This window comes from Sphaeramia orbicularis, chromosome 17 (genome assembly GCF_902148855.1).
Source record: "Sphaeramia orbicularis chromosome 17, fSphaOr1.1, whole genome shotgun sequence".
Taxonomy (NCBI): domain Eukaryota; kingdom Metazoa; phylum Chordata; class Actinopteri; order Kurtiformes; family Apogonidae; genus Sphaeramia; species Sphaeramia orbicularis.
In genome coordinates, this window is record NC_043973.1 from 14,655,889 (window position 1) to 14,677,018 (window position 21,130).

At 36.2% G+C, this 21,130-nt stretch overlaps 1 protein-coding gene across 5 annotated transcripts in view; it reads right to left on the reverse strand.

The window, feature by feature from the left end:
- pde4ca (phosphodiesterase 4C, cAMP-specific a) overlaps positions 1-21,130 on the reverse strand; it is a 135,088-nt gene that overhangs the window by 14,526 nt on the left and 99,432 nt on the right. For 4 of the 5 annotated variants that reach the window (XM_030160808.1, XM_030160812.1, XM_030160810.1 and 1 more), the window contains 6 exons: positions 13,353-13,544; positions 10,594-10,638; positions 6,957-6,993; positions 6,221-6,294; positions 5,567-5,619; positions 5,187-5,299 (listed from right to left, as the gene is read on the reverse strand). In XM_030160808.1, coding sequence (XP_030016668.1) covers positions 5,187-5,299; positions 5,567-5,619; positions 6,221-6,294; positions 6,957-6,993; positions 10,594-10,638; positions 13,353-13,544 — 514 coding nt within the window. The remainder of the gene's footprint in view (positions 1-5,186; positions 5,300-5,566; positions 5,620-6,220; positions 6,295-6,956; positions 6,994-10,593; positions 10,639-13,352; positions 13,545-21,130) is intronic. The other variant, XM_030160809.1, reaches the window with a different exon arrangement.

The window sequence follows — 21,130 nt, forward strand, 5'->3', positions numbered from 1 at the left end:
TGTTAGTCCAGTGAACGGCATCATGCCACACCTATCATGTGAACAACGTCTCCAGGCACTGGGTATGGTGGAGGCCGGTTTGAGCTACAGTGATATAGCTAGGCCTATGTATGGGCTGTTCCCAACCCACAATCAGAAACCAGGATTCCGCAGGACACCATCCGACGCCTAGTCCGAACCATGTACCAACGGATCGCTGCCTGCATCGAAGCAAACGGAGGCCATACCCTGTATTGACTGTTGCGACTTTGTGTTTGGCAGGTGCCGTTTTCTTTTGTTAAGTTTTTTTGTTTTGAAGTTATTCTTGAAACTTTAGATTTTTGTTTCTGTATGCCAATATCCTAAACAAATGATTCATATGAAAAAATTCCAGTTTAGGGTTTCAAAATAAAACTTATGTCAAAAAATATGGTCTCAAAGTTTTCATTGACCGTGTGTGTACATTTATGTTGTTAGATAGCAGTGATGATGCTTCCACAACTGTGATAAATTAAGTGCCCATTGTGCTGTTTTGAGTGGGGAAAGTACATTTTTGATGTGCTCATGTATCTCTATAAGAATGTTTGCCTGGTCCCTATTAAGTCTGAAAACCCAATACTTTCGGAACGCCCTGAATGAATTTCCTCAAATTTGGTGCAAACATTCTCTTGGACTCAAGAAAAAAAAATGGATTAAATTTGTGAGCAGAGGTCAAGGTTGCTGTGATACATCTTTGACTCAAACCAGGGATTTTAAATTATGATGCAAGAATAGTGGATGCATGTGTTTATACTGATCTTTAAAGTTCAGATTTTATGCACATGGTGGTGATTGTTAAAGAGGAATTTGGCTTTTCAACCAAAAACATACTGGCTTGAAACCACTTTGTTTTCAGTTGGAACAAAAAAAAAAAAACTAGGTATTCCCATAAAATGAAGTGTGAATTGCTGTTCCCATGCCATATTCTACAGGTTGAAAACAGGACAAAACAACTGAGAAACAAGTGGAGAACAGAATGTGCAACAAATGCAGACTTAAACACAGGATAAATCATAAACCAAACAATGTCAAAATGTGAAGCTGGGTGGAGTAATATCATGGTCTGTTGTGCATCAATGACAAATCCTTGATTAGATTTCACTCCAAACTGTGGAAGCAGGCGTGTTCCTTGGAAGGAACCAACATTCATAGTATCCTGAATGGAACCAGATAGGAGATATTGAATAAATAAACATAGATAACTGGAAAAATGCCATGTATCAGATCCAGAAATTAATAGTCAAACCCTAATTTACTGTAGAGTCCAGAATCATTGGGTTTGATGAGGCAGGTTCATTGAGTTCAGGGTCATTGAATGTAAATCACAACACAGGTTGGAGTGAATGTACTACCTGTGAATATACTGAATATACTGAAAATATGACCTGTTAATATGAACCTTAGTGTGGTGAATCTATCTATGCTGTGACACATGTCACAAAGGGATTTAACCTACAACTTTCTTGTTCTTTTTCTTTTCAGCAGCAGGATGAAGAAATGTTGAGTCATGTGAGGAGACAAATTGGACTTTGGATCAACAATTGGAAGCATGTTAGTGCCATTTTCTGCCACTATACTACTGCATTGGGATAGTTTTTGTTCTTTGTTTCTTGCCACTAAGTATGAATTTTATTATAGCAGTATTGCTATCAGATGACCCAGGACGGACCAGGCAAAAGCTGTGCAACACCAGCAGCCAGGTGACACATTTAATCGGGTCATTTGGAAATTGTGGTTCATTTTATTGAGTATCTTGCTCATCACTGTGTATTTTTGCTGATAATTTTCTCTATTTTTGGGTCTTTTGTTTATTTCGTTCATAATTTTTGTTGCAGACCAGGAGAGAGAGACCAGCGGAATAGGACCAGTCCAGATGTAGACCGGTCCCAGGTGTCATGTCTAGTCAGGACATGGCAATAGGGCTCGGGACCCACAACAGGTCCAGGTCATGTATTCAGTTGGTTTTAATATCTCTGAATATTGTCAAAGCCCAAGTGCAAAGGCATTAAATCTACAACTTTCTTGTTCTTTTTCTTTTCAGCAGCAGGACGAAGAAATGTTGAGTCATGTGAGGAAACTAAACGGACTTTGGATCAACAATTTCAAAGCATGTTAGTGCCATTTTCTGCCACTATACTACTGCATTGGGATGGTTTTTGTTCTTTGTTTCTTGCCACTAAGTATGAATTTTATTATAGCAGTATTGGTTAAAGTACAAGCACCATATACATGGATGAGCCAGAACATTCTGACCACTGCCAGGCAAAGTGGGATTAATTTTGATTATCTCTTTATAATGGGACCTGTCAGTGGGTGGATATATTAGGCAGCAAGTGAACATTTAGTACTTGTAGTGGATGTGTTACAAACAGCAAAAATGTTCAAGAGAAGGAATCAGAATAACTTTGACAAGAGATACATCACTGGGTCAGAGCATCTCCAGATCCTGTTCATTCCCTGGGTAAAGTGGTTAGAACCTACCAAAAGTATCTAAAAAACAACTACATCTCAACCCATCGAGCATCTATGGGAGCAGAACATTGTGACCTGTCTAATATTGTGTAAGTCCCGAGGCCTAGACTCCACCACACCTCTGAAGGTCTGCTGTGGTAGACGTTAGCAGCAGATCCCTGAAGTCCTGGAAGTAGATAGGTGGACCTCCATCAATCTGATTACCTCCGCCAAGGAGGTTATGTTTTTGCCAGGGTTTGTTTGTCTGTCTGTTTGTTTGTCTGTCCGTTAGTGTGCAACATAACTCAAAAAGTTATGGACAGATTTTGATGAAATTTTCAGGGTTTGTAGGAAATGGGATAAGGAAGAAATGATTAAATTTTGGTGGTGATCGGGGGTGGGGGGGCCCACGGGGGGGGCCACTGATCAGCCTTGGCGGAGGTCTGCGCTCTCCGAGTGCTTCTAGTTTATTTATCCAACACCTCCCACAGATGAAAAAATCACGGGAAGGAATGCTTCTAGGACACAGGTGTCAAACATGCGGCCCGGGGGCCAAAACCAGCCCACCAAAGGATCCAATCCGGCCCGTGGGATGATTTGGCAAAGTGCAAGTTAGGGCATCAAACTCAAAAATAATATCATAATAACATAATGACAACGCCAATTTTTTTCTCTTTGATTTAGTGCAAAAAAACATTAAATTATGAAAATATTTACATTAAGAAAGTATTCCTTAACAATAAAATGTGAATAACCTGAACAAATATGAACAACCTGAAATGCCTGAAGAAAATTAAGTGAAATTTGAACAATATTCTGCCTGTTATTAAATGTTTTGTGCCTTCGTAGATCTGATCTGTAATGCACATGTAGCCTATAAATGATAAATTGAGGCAGAATATTGATAAAATTGTACTTATATTTCTTTACAAATTTCATTTTTTCAGATTATTCACAACCTTTTTGTTTGGATAGTTTTCAAATGTAAATACTGGCATAACTGACTGTTATTTTTTGCATTAAAACTATTTGGAGTTGTCATTATTTATTGGCTATCATGCTATTATTTTACTGGTCCAACCCACTTCAGATTAAATTGGACTGAATGTGGCCCCCAGAAGAAAATGAGTTGGCCACCCCTGCTCTAGGACCAAAAAAAGAGTTAGTTCGAGGTGCTCTTTGGAAAAAGGGGTTCATAAAGTAGATGACAAACAGGAAGAAAACTCCGAGGCACTCTCTTTAAGCATTAAAATGCTTTTATTCTCATGGTATGGTCATATATAGACCTTAAAAAACAAATCAACTCGTTTCGACTTCAAGTCTTCCAGCCTTCCAGCCTCCCACAGATGATTGATTCAGTTGTCGTGAGATTGGGATATCCTTCCTTAGTCCATTTTTGGTCAGTACTAACCACTGTAGACCAGGAACACCCAACAAAACCTGCAGTTGTGGAGATGCTCTGACCCAGTCATCACCGTTACAATCAGGTGTGTAAGAAAATATTGGTAACGCAATATATCGCAATATTTCACTTCAAGATACTGCATTGATATTAAAACCCCTTTAGCCCTATCGACCCGCCCGCAGGCCTAAAAAATTATATTAATATTCATCTACTATAAAAATATAACAAATCAGGACAATGGATGTTTTTTTCAACTTTTGCTCAAAGTTTAGACCCTAATGTTAATAAAAGTACATCAAAAGTGTATTTTAGTGCAAACTTTAATGTTCAAACATGATTTTTAATCTTTGTGTGGTGCAATATACGCTATTAAAAATCTCCAACACGAACAATTAATTTATGCATATCATCGTCAATCCAGCCGAAAAAAAACAGGCGAGGATAAAAAAATTCTAATTTCTCTTTTAGTTTGTTACAGTTTACTCAGGCATAGTAATAGATACAATATTTTAGACAATGGGAATAGATTCTGTGAGGTCTTTAAATGTCCATAGATACCAAGAATATCCATATGAACCTTATTATTGTGAAGTAATAAATAAGGGATAATTCATGCATCCCAAAAGCACTTATTACTGTCTGAAAGAGGCAAATATTTGTTTTTTTTTTTATTGGGAATGCACAAAAATAATGTTCTGATGTTGGATGATTCAGGGACTGAACTCTATGGATTCTTTTCACAATAAAATACGAACATTTAAGCAAGAACTCAAACTGTAATGTCTGTAAAACATTATTTATTTATTTATTTGTGTGTTTTTTTTGTACTGGTAAAGCTGCATGTTAAAACTTTATTTATCCAAATGCTGCACTATAATTTTTTTCAGGAAATAATCTTTTAAAAAAAGAAACAAAATAAAAAAATATTGCTTTGTTAACAGTATCATGATATATCGTATCGTGATCCTAGTATTGTGATTTGTATTGTATCGCCAGATTCTTGCCGATACACAGCCCTAGTTACAATATGGACCTGGTCAGAGTCACTTAGTTCCTTATGTTGAATATTTTGCTGCTTCAGACACATCAGCATCAAGGACTAAATGTTCACTTGCTGCCTAATATATCCAACACAGTGAAAGGTACCAGTGTAATGAAAAAAACAATATTATTACCACTTCACCTGTCAGTGGTCAGAGAGTTATGGCTGATCAACGTACAAGGGTACTGCTATTGTACTGTGTAGCTTTGTATAGTTTTAACCCTTTCCCAGAGGTAGAAAACAGGGATTATAGACCATCCACATATTTACCTTGTTGGACGCCATCTCACTGACAGAGTGTCTAGTTTTCAGCGTCTCTAGTTGTTCTAGACACCAGTCGAGCTCATCCAGAGTCTCTATTGCCAGCTGCTGGTGAGGCTCCTCTGTAATGAAAATAAATAAAGAGGCATTATGAGACTGATGGCTTCATTACCAGTCCAACAGTCTGTTAATGTCTCTCACATCTCAAGCTGAAAAAGTTTTATTTAAACTGGAGCAAATAATAAGATTTGATGATTTGTGAATGACATTTAATTCTGTGACATCATACTACAAACCCATTAGTTACATGATTCACAAATTCAATCATGTTAATGTCATTGCAGACTCTCTCCAAATGGGATTATTTAGTAAATAATACCAGTACTGACCTGCGAGGCTGGTCTTGCACATGGATGGTGGGTTGCTGCCTGAGGATCGTGTCCTGACAAAAACCCAGGGTTATTACAGTTAAAGAAATCCAAGAGCAAAACAAGCAGTAAATATTAAATTAAACAAAATGTACAATTTAAAAATAATGACATAGAACTGCAGGTCAAATTAGCTTAACTTTACCCTAACATTCACTGGATCCAGAGATGGGTATTTCCATTTTTTCATATTTATAAGTTTAGTCTGCCTCTGCTTAAATAGAGAGTAAATTTTAAATGTAATGTTAATTTAATATTCTTTTTACTAATGGACCAGTTAAGTGGTTCAATTCATAGTATCAATTCTGAGTTTTTCATATTTCAATGAAATGACATTTTGATCAAAAAATATGTAATGTAAAAACCAATATTGAATTGACACAACACTTCATAAATGAAGACTTTTCTCATAGAATTACAAAAAAAAAAAAAAAAAAAAAAAAAAAAGCTAGTTAGCTACTCAAATGAAATACCTATTAATGCATGTGTCATACTTAATTGAAAAACTAACTAATGAACATGTCAAGGCAATAATAACTGCAGTGTGTGAGTGAGTGAAGGAGTCTCTGTGAACATCAGGGATGATTTGACATTAGTGACTTTCTAAAAACCTACTTGCTGGCTGGGCGATCTTGCTGTCCAGTTATGACGGCAAAATTACTCCGGACTGTCCTCAGGCTGGCAAGGACCTGCAAAACCAAAGATACGGAGTGTACAACTTGAGCTGTGATGTGATGTAGATGTCAGATGTGTGATGCGGTGAAACTACAGACTCGAATATTTCTTTTAATTCATCTTTAACCAGACTAGGGATTTCTCAGAAGAAATTCCTGAAGAGCCTTTGAAAGCAGATACTGAGGCTTTCATCTTTCTAGTTAAAGTGCCACGCAGAGGCATCCCCTCTCCCTGTCTCATGTTTGGATGGCATCACTGACACCTCTCTATGTCATGTCTGTCACTCCATCTGCAGCCAAACACTGACTCAGCACACAGTGAAAGCCCACAGAGTATCCGGTGTCCTGGGCTAACTCATGTAGGAGTCTTATCAGCCAGCATGATCCAGCAGTGTTGGATTCGCCGCTTCTTTCACTGTAAAATGAGCACAAGTGTGACGCACATCCCACGCAAGAGGCAGGAGAGGCCAGTGGGATGCCTGATCTTGTCGCAGGGCCAGTATTATACTCGAGGGCTGTTCCGGTGAAGCCTTAAAGCCCTGTCTCATACCATCTGGAGTGTATTATAGACTTCAGCTGACAAGTGAATAGGATTTTATGGTGATTTGACACCATCTGGCCCATTTTCCGATTGCAAAAAGATATCAAATTACCTCCCAAGTTTTCAGAGGACTCACCTGTGCAAATGGTGTGACAATCATGTCTTCTGTATGTCTGCAAATTAGAGCACATTACAAAGGAAATGCATTAAAATCACTCAACAGAGATAATACATGGTATTAAAGTTACAACACAATGGTTGTTGGTTAAAAAAACAAAACAAAAACCTGAATGTGAAAAATTTGTACTTTCTGATGAAGTGGTTGAACAGTTTGTGCAACCATTCACCTAATGAGCAGATAGTGGTAATTATTCAGTAACACTTTCCAATAAACACACATTAACATTTGCTAATAAGTAACTGATGTGTCATTTATTAATATTCTCATGTTAAGCTAGTAATTTATAGCTAATGGAATAATGCACAGCAAGATGTTCATAAACCCAGACAGTGATGTTGGACTCTATTACAAGGAAATTTAATAATAATAATAATAATAATAATAATAATAATAATAATAATAATAATAATAATAATAATAATAATAATAATAATAATGGATTGGATTTATATAGCGCTTTTCTAGACACCCAAAGCGCTTTACATTTAGTAATGAAACCAGTAATTTTCACAAGTACTAATACACAGGTGTCAAACATGCGGCCCGGGGGCCAAATCTGGCCTGCCAAACGGTTCAGTCCGACCCTTGGGATGAATTTGTGAAATGCAAAAATTACACTGAAGATATTAACAAGCCTTTTAGTTCAGGTTCCACATTCAGACTAATTGAATCTCAAGTGGGCAGGACCATTGAAATACCATTATAATAACCTATAAATAATGACATCTCCAAAATTTTGTCTTTGTAAATGTAAATATTTTCATGTATTTACACTAAAACGAAGTATAATTTCGCAAAAAAAAATGTGAATAACCTGAACAAATATGAACAACCTGAAATGTCTTAAGAGAAGTAAGTACAATTTTAACAATATTCTGCCTGTTACTAAATGTTTTGTGTATTTGTAGATCCACTGTGATCTGTAAGTTATAATGTACATGTGTAAATGATAAACTGAGGCAGAATATTGTTAGAATTACACTTATTTTTTTCAGTTTGTTCATGTTATTCACATCTTTTGAAAGGATAGTTTGTAGATGTAAATCTGTTCATAATGTAAATGAACTTTTTTTGCTCTGAAACACAGAGAAAAGTTTGCAGTTGACATAATTTATATATTATTATGTTATTATTTTACTGGTTCAGCCCACTTCAGATCAAATTTAGCTGAATGTGACCCCTGAACTAAAATAAGTTTGACACCCCTGTACTAATACATTGATTGTAACCAAGTATCATTCCCTTTCATAACTGGATCCTCTAATGTCTGCTCTGTGTTGTTATATCATGTCATATATATTTCATTTATTCGAGACAATATTAATTGTAGTGTGCTATAATATTTATACTGTATGTCATATATATTTTTTGTAGAAGTGAACAGTGCACAAAGTAATTTAAATAGTGGATACTCTTTTATATTCCTATTTTACTCTTAAATGTTCTGCCTGTCTTTTGGACTCTTATCTTATCTTATCTTATCTTATCTTATCTTATCTTATCTTATCTTATCTTATCTTATCTTATCAGGGAAATTAACAAAAGGATAAAACTAACTATAAAACAGGCTATAAATGTTATATGTTTGTTATATCATGTCACATATATTTCATTTATTCAAGACAATAATAATTGTAGTGTGCTATAATATTTATACTGTATGTCATATATATATATTTTTGTAGAAGTGTACAGTGCAAAAAGTAATTTATTTAAATTACTTTTAGTAAAATTAAAATTAAATTATTAAAAATATTATATAATATAATAATATATAATATATAATATATAATATATAATATAATATAAAAATATATTTTATAAAATAAAATAAATATATTAAATATATTAAATATATTTTATTATTAAAATTAAATTAAAATTTTATCCACTATTTAGTGGATACTCTTTTATATTCCTATTTTACTCTTAAATGTTCTGCCTGTCTTTTCCACTCTTATCTCATCTTATCTTATCTCATCTTATCTTATCTTATCTTATCTTATCCTATCTTATCAAACTCGCTGTCTACATTTGTTATGGACGGTTAATTAACAAAAGGATAAAACTGACTATAAAACAGGCCATAAAAGTGTTCATTTCTGCTGTAAAGATGGATGTTTTCACACAATCATCCATCAGTCAAAGTGACCATTCAAGGAACTGCAGTTTCTGGAAGATTCATGTAGGTATTCTTCAGTTCTGGAGGATGCCACTTGGTTAGTGTCTGCAGTTGCAAAGTCATTACATTATAATGGTTTGTTTAACCCTTTCATGCATGAATTATAAGAACCTTAATCAAGATTTTTTTCCTGAGTGTTTTTATTCCTCTTTAGACATGGAAAAAAAACAATGTGATTGATTTTTTTTTTTTTTTTTTTTTTTTTTTTTTTTTTTATGAACCTATTTTTCATGAAGTTACAAAAATGTCCACTCAGCTAAACACCATGCGTTTAATTTTTGAAGCAAAGAAACATGCATTTACTGACATACTGTGTGAAAACTATGAAAAAAAACCAAACATTTTTAACCTCCTGAGACCCAGCAATGCATTTTTGTCCTTGTAGGGGACAAAAGTGTGACAATTTTACTTCAAAAATGCTGTCCATTGTAAAGGACATTCCATTAAAATAAATAAATAAACAAAAATAATTTAAAAAAAATGTATCTGGGCAAAAAAAAAAAAAAGTTGCATTTTGCGGTTTCCAATCAAGACAATTGTTTAATGGAAAAAAGCTAAAATTTTCACTTTCCTGGGTCTCAGGAGGTTAATGCTGCTAATCTGATGTTTTCTCACATTTGAACTTACTATAATACTAGTTATTACTCACTCAGCTAATATGCAAAAAAAAAAAAAAAACTCTGTTAGTTACAGTCTAATAACAATTAGCAATTGATTTAGATAAAAGAACAGGAAAGTTACAGTAATGGTATGAATATCAGTGTATGGGATGATGCATTAGTGTCCACTGTGTTGGCTGATATGGAACTAAAACAACAAAATCCATGAATATACAAGAGAACAGAATAACTGCCCACTGTAGTGACCACTGTGCATGAAAGGGTTAAATAGAAAAAAGACTGAATGGCATCTTTGACCAATCAGAATTGAGAACTCAAAATCCTGAAATGACTTACTTAATATTTTTTACTGCATTGACTTCTGCTAATGTACTGCTATTGTAAAGTGTTACCAGTTGTTGTAATCTGTAGAATTTTTGTTTTTCGCCAGCAGGACACTTATAACCAAAAAATAAACTGGTCATGCATGACGTATAGTAGGGTTGTGAGGAAACAGACTGGGTGGGTGGAAGGGTGGGTGATAACAAGTATGAGCTGGAACACAAGAACTACACAAACTGTTATTATACTTGGCTGTCTCTGATTAACATGCAAAAAAAAAAAAAAGAACGGGGTGTTTTGGTTCACAGGTGAAAAACAAAGTGTCTGATATAGTATTTAGTCTTGTTTGTTAGGAGGGAGGTGGGAGATGGCCATGGAACCATCTGAGGGGAACACAGGAGGACTTCAGGGGACAGAGTCAGTGGGTTTTTTTTTTAATCTTATTTCTGTTTCATTTTGTGCTTCTCACCGAGATGACAACCAGTTGACTTCCCAGTGCTTCAAGCTTTCTTCCCTTCAAAAACAGAGAATAGATGAGGAGACCTGTGACTGCTAACTTTACAGATTTAACGGTGCTTAGACATCAGGGAAGGGGGACCCAAGCAATGCACAGTGTTATTAAACTGCCTCAGCTGTTTGAAGGGAAAAGAAAGGGGCAAGTAACGCATTAAATGTGTCCCAAATACAGCCACGATAGGACTGAAGTTCTGCAGAAATGTAAAGCAATTGTCACAATGTGGGAAATTTTTAAGGGAAGGTAAAGGCAAATTTATACAATATAAGATAATACAAAGATATTTTTGGACCATTGTAAGATTGAATAGATTAGGTCTGATGAATTACTCATTGTGTTGGAAATGTCAAAATGATAATGGTACTCTGATACACTGTTTCTAGGAACTTCCAATCATCAAAGGTTTCTGGATGGTCGTTGTACATACTCTAAGTCAGTGTTTCCCAACCTTTTTGAGCCACGGCACATATTTTACAGTAGAAAAATCACAAGGCACACCCCCAAATAAATGTCACAAAAAGTATATTTACTAAAATATAATGCAAATCTAGTCTCAATTTACTTACTCAATGCGAAACCTAGGGCCTGTTTAGTTGAACACAAAGCTGATATTCTTGCAGGAATTGAAGAAAGATGTGGGGCGTTTTTAATGAGAAAGCTGAGGGGGGTAGGTCAGCGACCCCCCAGACGAACCCCTGGCTTATGGATTGAGGTCCATCATATAACAGTACAATAGAGGCAAAAAAACCCCACTCCAACTTGATCCGTGGGCCCTGCGGGTAACCCACTGATCTGTGCATCACTAGTGAGGGGGGTTTTATCAACAGAATGCACCACATCAGGCCTGATTCACTTTCATTTTCACTTTGCAAAGGGAAACAGGAGACTGTTGTTGTTAAATGGATCATTGCACTCGTATGTATCTATATAGAATAGAATAGAATAGAATAGAATAGAATAGAATAGAATGTCTTTATTGTCATTGTACAGGTACAATGAAATTTTAAAAAAGTGCAATCGTCCTTGGTGCCATAAAAAAAGTATAAATAATGTATATAAAAGAGTAAAAAAACTAAAATATAAAAGAAAAACCCTGATGGCATAAATATCTAAAAAAAAAAAAAGAAAAAAAAAGCAGCATAAAAAAGAGTGTTACTAGAAATATAAAAGACACATAAAACATCATCATATACTCTGGACAAACATTCAGCATTCCACACAATTAATTAATGTCCAGCAGTATTCAGTGCAATTATGGCCCTGGGATAAAAGCTGTTTTTTAAACGGTTTGTGCTGGCCTTTAGTGTCTGGAAACGTCTGCCAGAGGGTAAAAGTTCAAAAAGTGGAAAGCCAGGGTGGGTTGCATCTCTGATAATGTTCCACGCCCTCCTCAGATAGTGGGAACTGTAGAGATTGCTGTTTACTTAAAGTACCAATCAGGGGAAATTGGATAATCTTCCACAGCACACCTGATGATTTCTCACGGCACACTTATGTGCTGTGGCACAATGGTTGGGAACCACTGCTCTAAGTAACTGGTTGGACGGAATCGTACCACTCTGTCCAAGGCTGTGTTTACTGGGTGAAAAAGGACAGATTGCTACCGTATCAAACGGGAAATTTTCTGTTATTATGGTTGGGGTCTCATTGGCAGTGAGGGTTATTCTTAAACACTGGAAAACCCCAAAAGCACCACAGTTTAAAGAATGGGTAAACATGATGACAAAGACTGCTTCATATGAATGTATGCTTCATACGTTTAACAATAGGGATGGAACCACAGCACCAGTTTGGGAGCCGTTCTGGTCTTACATCACTATGACTCCCAGTCAGGAGGATGACTGCTGAACTATTTCCCTCTAGTATTTATTTATCTATCTATTTTTATGTATGTATGTATGTATGTATGTATGTATTTATTTATTTATTTTTAAGAACTTCCATGCTTTGTAGCATTTTTGGTACTTTTTATTTATGTATAAAAACCCTGTTTGTTAACATTAAGCAACATTGTATGATTGTCATGTACCAAGTGAAAACTCCAATAAAAACTTGAATTCCAAAAAAAAAGAAATGTAAAGCAACAAGATGGAAGAATCCAAAAGACCCTTCACATGAAGACCCTGTTGTAGGAATTGCAAAAAAACAAACAAAACATAAAGACCATTTACAGCAGCTTTTCATTAAAAAAAAAAAAAAAAAAAAAAAAAAAAGGAGCCATTTCTTGACTCAAAGTATAATAAAAAACAAATGAGCCTCAAAAAAATTAGAAAAAAACAATAACACTTTGCAAAATTTGAGAAATCGCGAAAGTTAATGTGACAAGGTGTCGTACACTTTGTTCATGGAGGAACTGAGGATATCCAGAGTGGATTTGTATAGCATATGCAAACCAGTCACCAGAATATTATGCAAACCATGGGTACGTATTTTAATGTGTAAACCACAAATGCTTACACACTACTCATATGAAATTCCTTTTATTTACAGCTATGCAATGACTTTTATGGATGTACATATTGCTGAGGTTTTATTGATCCATGGTGTTCAGAAATGTAAACTGAAATGAACTGCTCAACTTTAGAAAAACGGTCAATAAACTGAATATGTATAAACTGATGACTTGAGGGTCAATGCATCCAGCACAGATGATGCCATGAATCTCCAGGTATCATGTCACCAGTGTTTTTGAGCTGTGATGGAAGTGAACTTACAGGTCGCTGGCAGTGGAGGAGTTTCTGGAAGGACCTTTGGGCGACAGGTCGAAGTCCGAGTCCGAGCGGTAGAGGAAGGATTCCCGCCGCTGACTGTGAGGGAAGTTGGCCTGTATGACCAGACCGGAGCCAGGGCTGGCCTGGGCATCCAGGGGACTGCGCCCCACCGACAACCCATTCTCCACATCGAAACTGAAGAGGGACGGGTGAGAAGAGAAAAAGTCTGTTATGTTTTTTAGTGACTGAGAAAGTGAGAGAAAGAGTCAAATTAAAGATGGAAAGGAAATGAAAGCAACAACACATCCAGGTCAAAGGACAGGTCACATGCAAAATGAAGTATATTGCCCTGTTTTCAGACATCTCAGCAAATTACCTATAAACTACTAGTCAAACTATGTCAAATTAACTCTTTCTGGAAGATTTAAAAAGACAAAGCTGGACAATATATAACTTCAGCATCGCTGTAATGCAGAGGTTCCCAAACTTTTTTGACTCATGACCCCATTTTAACTTCACAAATTTCTGGCGACCCCAGACATTTGAAACAGAGACCTTTTTTGTGCTAAAATTAATTTCTTTTTGATCATGTAATAGTTTGCTATACTATGTTGCACATAAACCTTAATTTCAAATGGCATTTAGTCTATATAATGTATATTATCATGGTTGGAGGCAGAAAAGCCAGGTGTAGATTACTGCACAAAGTGAAAATTTTATTTTTCTTGGTCAGGATATGTACAGTCAGTCCAGCTTGGATTTACAAGGCTGACAATTAATACTGAACAAACAAGAACTCAAACTATGAATTATGAAAGAGCTGCAGCATCTGAAACCGACCACAATGAACATTTGACAGATAAACAGAACCACAGTGCTTCAGTTTCAGCTTCGCAGTTTGTCATGTCTTTTATGTATTGAGATTGTCTCTCTCAACTCATAATATATTTTTTATTAGTAAGTTTTTTTTTTTTTTTTTTTTTTTTTTTTTTATCAATTACTAGAAATTTCAGGTGACCCTATTTGAATTCCAAGCGACCCCACATGGGGTACTGACTTAAGGTTGAAAAACACTGCTGTAATGTGTATCTCATGACTGACATGAGTGAGAAACAGGAGAACACAGAATGGGATGATATATTACAAAATGTTAAGTAGCATTAGATATAGGATATGGTGGCTACAAAAAGGATAATGATTATAAATGGGTACTTTGTCAACAGTACTCCTCTGAAATTAAACCATTTAACTCATTTCTTGGCTGACAATGAAGCCAGTCACAACCCTGTCCTGTTTCTGAGTTTGCTGCATTTAAACCTGTGTAAAATTCTAAAGTAAAGTAAGGTATAAAGTTCAGTTTCTATGCAGAGACACTCCCCTAAACCCCCCCCCAATCATTGTGTGTTTAATTCTGTCCAAACACTGCTATTCCAGTCCCTAAGTGACGTTTTTCCAATATCACACAGAAAAGTGATGCCATTCTATTTCAAGCTGAGAAACTGGAACTGTTGCAGTAACAATGAACAGGAGAAAAAGATATTCTATAAAAAACAGCTTAAAAATATCACAGGCTCTCACTGTGTGAAAACATTCAGCCATTTATTTCCTGCAGGAAGTAGGGAGTGTAAATGTTACAAACCGGTATCAGCAATAAGAATAAGAGCTTTAGAGCGACATTTAGGAGGGTGTATATGGTCAAACCACAAAGAGTAAAAAAAAAAGTCAACAAAAAACATCAGCACTGCATCAGAATTTGTTTGACCAGAGGGTAATAAATAAATTTGATTCCATAAACTGTAGGTTGAGAGCAGAGGGTAGATAGTGAATGTCTCTTTAAGATAAATATTCCCTTAGAAACTGCTTCATTCACCTCAGAAACACAGCATCATTAAATCTAATAGAGGACAATGTCCAACTCTAGAAGACAAACCCGTGTCTGTATGTATCTGACTGGTTACAACATAATGATGGCATCACATGCACAACATCCAAAGGTGTATAGCATGTATGGCTCAATTCTTGCAGGTGAATTGGGTGGAAGAACACACCACAATGTGTTTACTGAAGGACTGCGAGTGAACAGCGAGGTATAAAATTAGCATCAGAGTATTGACGTGGGGTCATGTGAGTGTGTCTAAAAATAGCCTGGTGTTCAGGTGAGGAGGAGTTCCTTCTGATCAAACACGACACAGCTACACAGAAAAAACACCAAATACAGGCACGACAGAGTCCTTTACAGTCTGGGCACGTTTCTGCGTTGATCCACATCTCTATTTTCCCACAACCCCTCTGCTGACACGAAGAGACTCCGTCAGCCTACAGCTTCGTTTGGCAACGCGTCTCCTTTTCTAAACAGTCTGAGAAAATCCAGAGGAGAAATTCAGGCTTTAGCAAAAACAACCATTTGTAGAAACGTGGAGGATTTTGGACGAGGAGACGCTAAGACACACATACGATCTTTGTCAAATAAATACAGCAGGGGAAATTCTATCTAAAAATAAAAATATCTGAAACCGAAGATGAGCAGAATCTGGAACTGTATGAACACAGCAGCGTCATCCATAGAGAGTCTGTTAAAAATATAAAACAGTATGACGCATCTCATCTATGTGTTGTTAGTTTAGGTTTGTAGGCCAAGGTCTCCAATAAATATACTGTAGTGCGTCTGTTCACAACACATTACTTACAAATGAAACTAATTAACACCAAAGACTACGTTTCCAGCCTCACAGTTGTAAACCTGCCAACCTGTCAAGCGTAGGTTTGAAAACAAGTCTGAAGACAACATGCTTCTCACGGAAAGCATGCGTCATTATATTGACCCCCCACCTCAACAAAAATAAACTCAATGCCTTTTATTAACCCAAATAACCACTGGTGACCAAAATCATCTACCAATATAAACTTTTTAATGACTTCTGATCCATTGGACCTATCAATCCATGTAAATAATTGGTTTAAAATACATTCATTCATTCATTCATTCATTATCTGAACCTGCTTTATCCTCACTAGGGTCACGGGGGTCGCTTGGAGCCTATCCCAGCTACATAGGGGCGAAGGTGGGGTACACCCTGGACAAGTCGCCAGTTCATCACAGGGCTGAACATATAGAGACAAACAATCACTCTCACATTCACACCTATGGGCAATTTAGATTAACCAATTAACCTATTTGTACATGTCTTTGGATGGTGGGAGGAAGCCGGAGTACCCGGAGAGAAACCAGGGAGAACATGCAAACTCCACACAGAAAGGTCCCACCCCCCATCGACTGGTGTTGGAATCGAACCCAGGACCTTCTTACTGTGAGGCACGAGTGCTAACCACTGCACCACCGTGTCGCCCGGTTTAAAATACAGTTTATCATCTTTTCATGGTCATCAGGTATGACCCATTTGGACGTTCAGAGGCTCCATAGTGAACATAGAAACACCATCATCTTCTACAACATTGATTCACCAGTAAAACCCATGAGTTGGATGAATGAAAGTGCATGGAGACACTTGGTTTATGTTCAGTTAATGATGAATTTTATTGAAAAAGTGAAGTTTTCTTAATTTTTCTTTGTTTCTGATATTATGACAGTTACCTTTAATCTGAGTTTTTACGAACATCTACATAATCAGTAAAAATACCTGCTTTTTATTGCAGAAATACAAAATACAGAGGATAATATTATAATAAATGGTGATAAATCACTTAAGAAAGGTTAAATAGAGAGAAAAATGAAGAAATGAGAAATGCCGCAAAAGCAGCACTGGGTCTTTATGAGTTAACTTGACAGATCTTCATTAAAAGGCACAGAAATGCTAATCTAAGGTTAATTTCAGCTAATCCATCCATGTCATGGTGGACTATTCCTGTCCTAGTAGTACAAGAGTAATGTCACCAAATGTGGAACATGGTGTGTACCCTGAGAGTCAAGTATTTGAGTCATCCTTGGGGAAAACCTCAATTAAGATTCAAATCTAGTATTTTCTCCCAGTGTACATTACAGCAACAATGCACATTAATAATGAGGGTTCAGTCAGATCCATATGTATTTGGACAGTGATGGTTGTAATTCCTAAATCAGGGGTCTGCAACCTATGGCTCCTGGGCCAAATGTGGCTCCTCAGCCTCTCTCTATGGCTCCCTGTGGCTTTGTCACAAAACATAAGGAACATGTTGAAATTAACTGAATGAATCCATATTTTTTTTAACATTGTTGTAGGCCAAAATCTATTCTTACATTGTCCAACTACAAAAATGTGCATACACTTTGGCTGAGATAATGACAAAATCTTTTAAGGTGTACAGCTAAGGTCAACACAGAGGACGCCCATGCACCATCCCATCCACTGACATTCATACTGTTACTGTAACTTTGCAGTTCTTCATAAACCTGATCTGCAGTGACATGTTCAAGTGTAAATCAGTTGCTTGTTATTGTTACTAGACTGGAATTAACACACCTTTTTTTTTTTTCTTTTTTTTTTAACAAAAAGTTGGGTTTTTTTTTTTTTTTTGCATATTATCTCCATGAAGTGAGTAATGACTAGTATTAGTGTATGTTAAAATGTGAGAAAACATCAGATTAGTTGCATTAAAAATGTTTTTCTTCCACGGTTTTCACACAGTTTATCAGTAAATATGTTTCTTTGCTTCAAAAATTAACCCTTTCATGCATGAATTATGAGAACCTTAGTTGAGTTTTATTTTATTTTATTTTTTTTTTTGAGTGTTTTTATTCCTATTTAGGCATGAAAAAAACAATGAGATTGAGTTTTTTTTTTATAGATTTACAAAAATGTCCGCTCAGCTACACCATGAATTTTGTTCTTGAAGCAAAGAAACATGTATTTAAAACCCAATATAATAAAGTGATATGAAAACAGTGAAATGAAACCATGTTTAATGCAGCTAATCTGATGTTTTCTCACATTTTAACATATTCTAATACTAGTTATTTCTCACTTCATGGAGATAATATGCCAAAAAATAACAATTAACAATTGATTTCCACTCAAGAACCAATCAAGAACAGCAAAGTTATAGTAATGGTATGAATTGCAGTTTATGAGATGATGCGTAAGTGTCCACTGTGTTGGTTGATATGGAACTAAAACAACTAAACCCATGAATATATAAGAGAACAGCTGTAGAATAACTGTCCACTGTAGTGACCACTATGCATGAAAGGGTTAAATCCATGGTGTCCAGCTGAGTGGACATTTTTACAACTCCATGAAAAATGCACTGTTTTTTTGCCTTTTGCACGGCCTGTATTGCACTGTGTACATATTTTACATTTATACTGTCTATATTCTATATTTTTATTCTGTTATTTTATACTGTAGCGAGCAAATGCAACAACATTTCTTTCTGTATAAGCTTGTATATCTGAACGACCATAAAGTCTAAGTCTAAAATAGGTTCATAAAAAAATTAAACCACTTTGTTTTTTTAAATGCCTGGAGGAATAGAAACACTCATAATAACGCTCTCATAATTCATGCATGAAAGGGTTATTAAACAAACTATTTACTGCTGCAGTCCTAATAGTAGGAATGCACTAGCTGCAGCATCCACACATCCCATTCATTCCTTATTCTCCTGCCTCCTCTAGTGTGCCCCTCCCTCCTAATGTGGTGCATGAGTACAGGAGGTTGGTGTGTTACTGGCTATTACGTAACCGCCAGCGAAAAGAAGCCCCCCAGTCCCCCCCATTCATGTGACAGATTCAGACACACTGACTGCACCACATTTAGCCGAGGAGTAGAGTGGAGACAGTGGGGTGAGTGGAGAGAGCACTGACAAGATAAAATAGGGCAAAAGAGACCGAATGGATAAAGAGTACACTTTATTCTGAGTCACAAACCAGAAGATCTCATAGTTTTCAAGGTATTTTGTGTCCATCTGGTGTAGATTTGTCATTTCCCATTAGAAAAATCAGTCATCGAAGCTATTATTAGTGTGCAAATGTGCATCGTGACTCCCCACACTCACAGTATTAAGTCAATAGCTCAATCATTAAAGAATACACATCATCCTTTCCAGTAATTACACATGTAGCTTCCGCCCAGTGTTTATTTTTCCTTTTAAACATCTCCATCTCATTCTGTCCTCCCTAATGATGCTACACCACTGGCTGTTCCTCCGTGCTCCGACCATAAACTTGTTTCTATTTTTGTTTCCACGCTACGCTTCTGTCTCTATGCAGCTAAATTTAGCCTTCCCAAGCATGGGGAATAGAGGCGGCGATGAAGCTAAAAATAGGCTTTCAGGTACAATTCAGAGCTCTCCCCTCCCTTTCCCTCTCTTCCTCATTCTCCCTCTGCATCACAGAGCAGCAGATTCGTCCCTCCATTCATGAATATTTATGGAGACGTTGCTATTTGAAGCAGAAGCCGAGCTAAAATTAGATCACGGATCAAAATATCGCCCACGTCTTTCCCTCGCTGCTTTTTCACTTTCAGTTTTCTCTCATCTCAGCTGTGAGAGCAGTGCTGGGAAGTGAAGTTGGTCCAGTTTTATTTATTTATGACAACAATGGGCTATTTATTTTTTTACTTCCAACACCCAGACACAATACTGCAGAGTTTTCCCCCACAAATAACATACACATACCATCAGCTGAGGTTGAAAGTTCACATATACCTCCAGTAAATGCATTCCAACACTTCAATTATACTATTTTCTTAGCTCATTTAGCCCAAACACTATGTTGATTCAACTACTTTCAGTTCAGATCTTAAATGTTCTGCTGGGTTAAGGCCAGGGCTTTTATGTTGGGCAACTCCACAATGTTTATTTGTAGGCCTTTAACCAGGGGTCTCAAACTCATGTTCTTTCAGGGGCCACATTCAGCTCGATTTGATCTCAAGTGGGTAAGACCAGTAAAATACTAGCATAATAACCTATAAATAATGACAACTCCAAATCTTGGTCTTTGTTATTAAATTATGAAAATACTTACTTTTTATAAACTATCTAAACAAAAAAAGATGTGAATAACCTGAAAAAAAAAAGAAATTTCTTCAGAAAAATAAGTGAAATTTTAACAATATTCTGCCTCAACTTATCATTTCTACATGTGCATTATGGATCAGATCTACAGGGGTTGGACAAATTAATGGAAACACCTTCACCTCAAGATGATAATGCCCCAATCCATACAGCTAGAATTGTTAAAGAATGGCATGAGGAACTTTCTAATGAAGTTGAGCATCTCGTATGGCCGGCACAGTCCCCAGACCTCAACATTATTGAGCATTTATGGTCAGTTTTAGAGATTCAAGTAAGACGTCGATTTCCACCGCCATCGTCTCTAAAAGAGTTGGAGGGTATTCTAACTGAAGAATGGCTTAAAATTCCTTTGGAAACAATTCACAAGTTGTATGAATCAATACCTCGGAGAATTGAGGCTGTAATTGCCGCAAAAGGCGGACCTACACCATATTAAATTATATTTTGTTGATTTTTTTAAGGTGTTTCCATTATTTTGTCCAACCCCTGTACAAAGACACTAAACATTTAGTAACAGGCAGAAAATTGCTAAAATTGTGCTTCATTTTCTTTAGACATTTCAGGTTGTTCATATTTGTTCAGGTTATTCACATTTTATTGTTACAGGTTAGTTTGTAAATGTAAATATTTTCATAATTTAATGTTATTTTTTGCACTAAAATAAAGACAAAAATTTGAAGTTGTCATTATTTATAGGCATGGTGTAATATTATTTTTTCACATCAAACTGAGAAGAAAATATGGAGTTAATATTTTTCGTAGGTTATTCT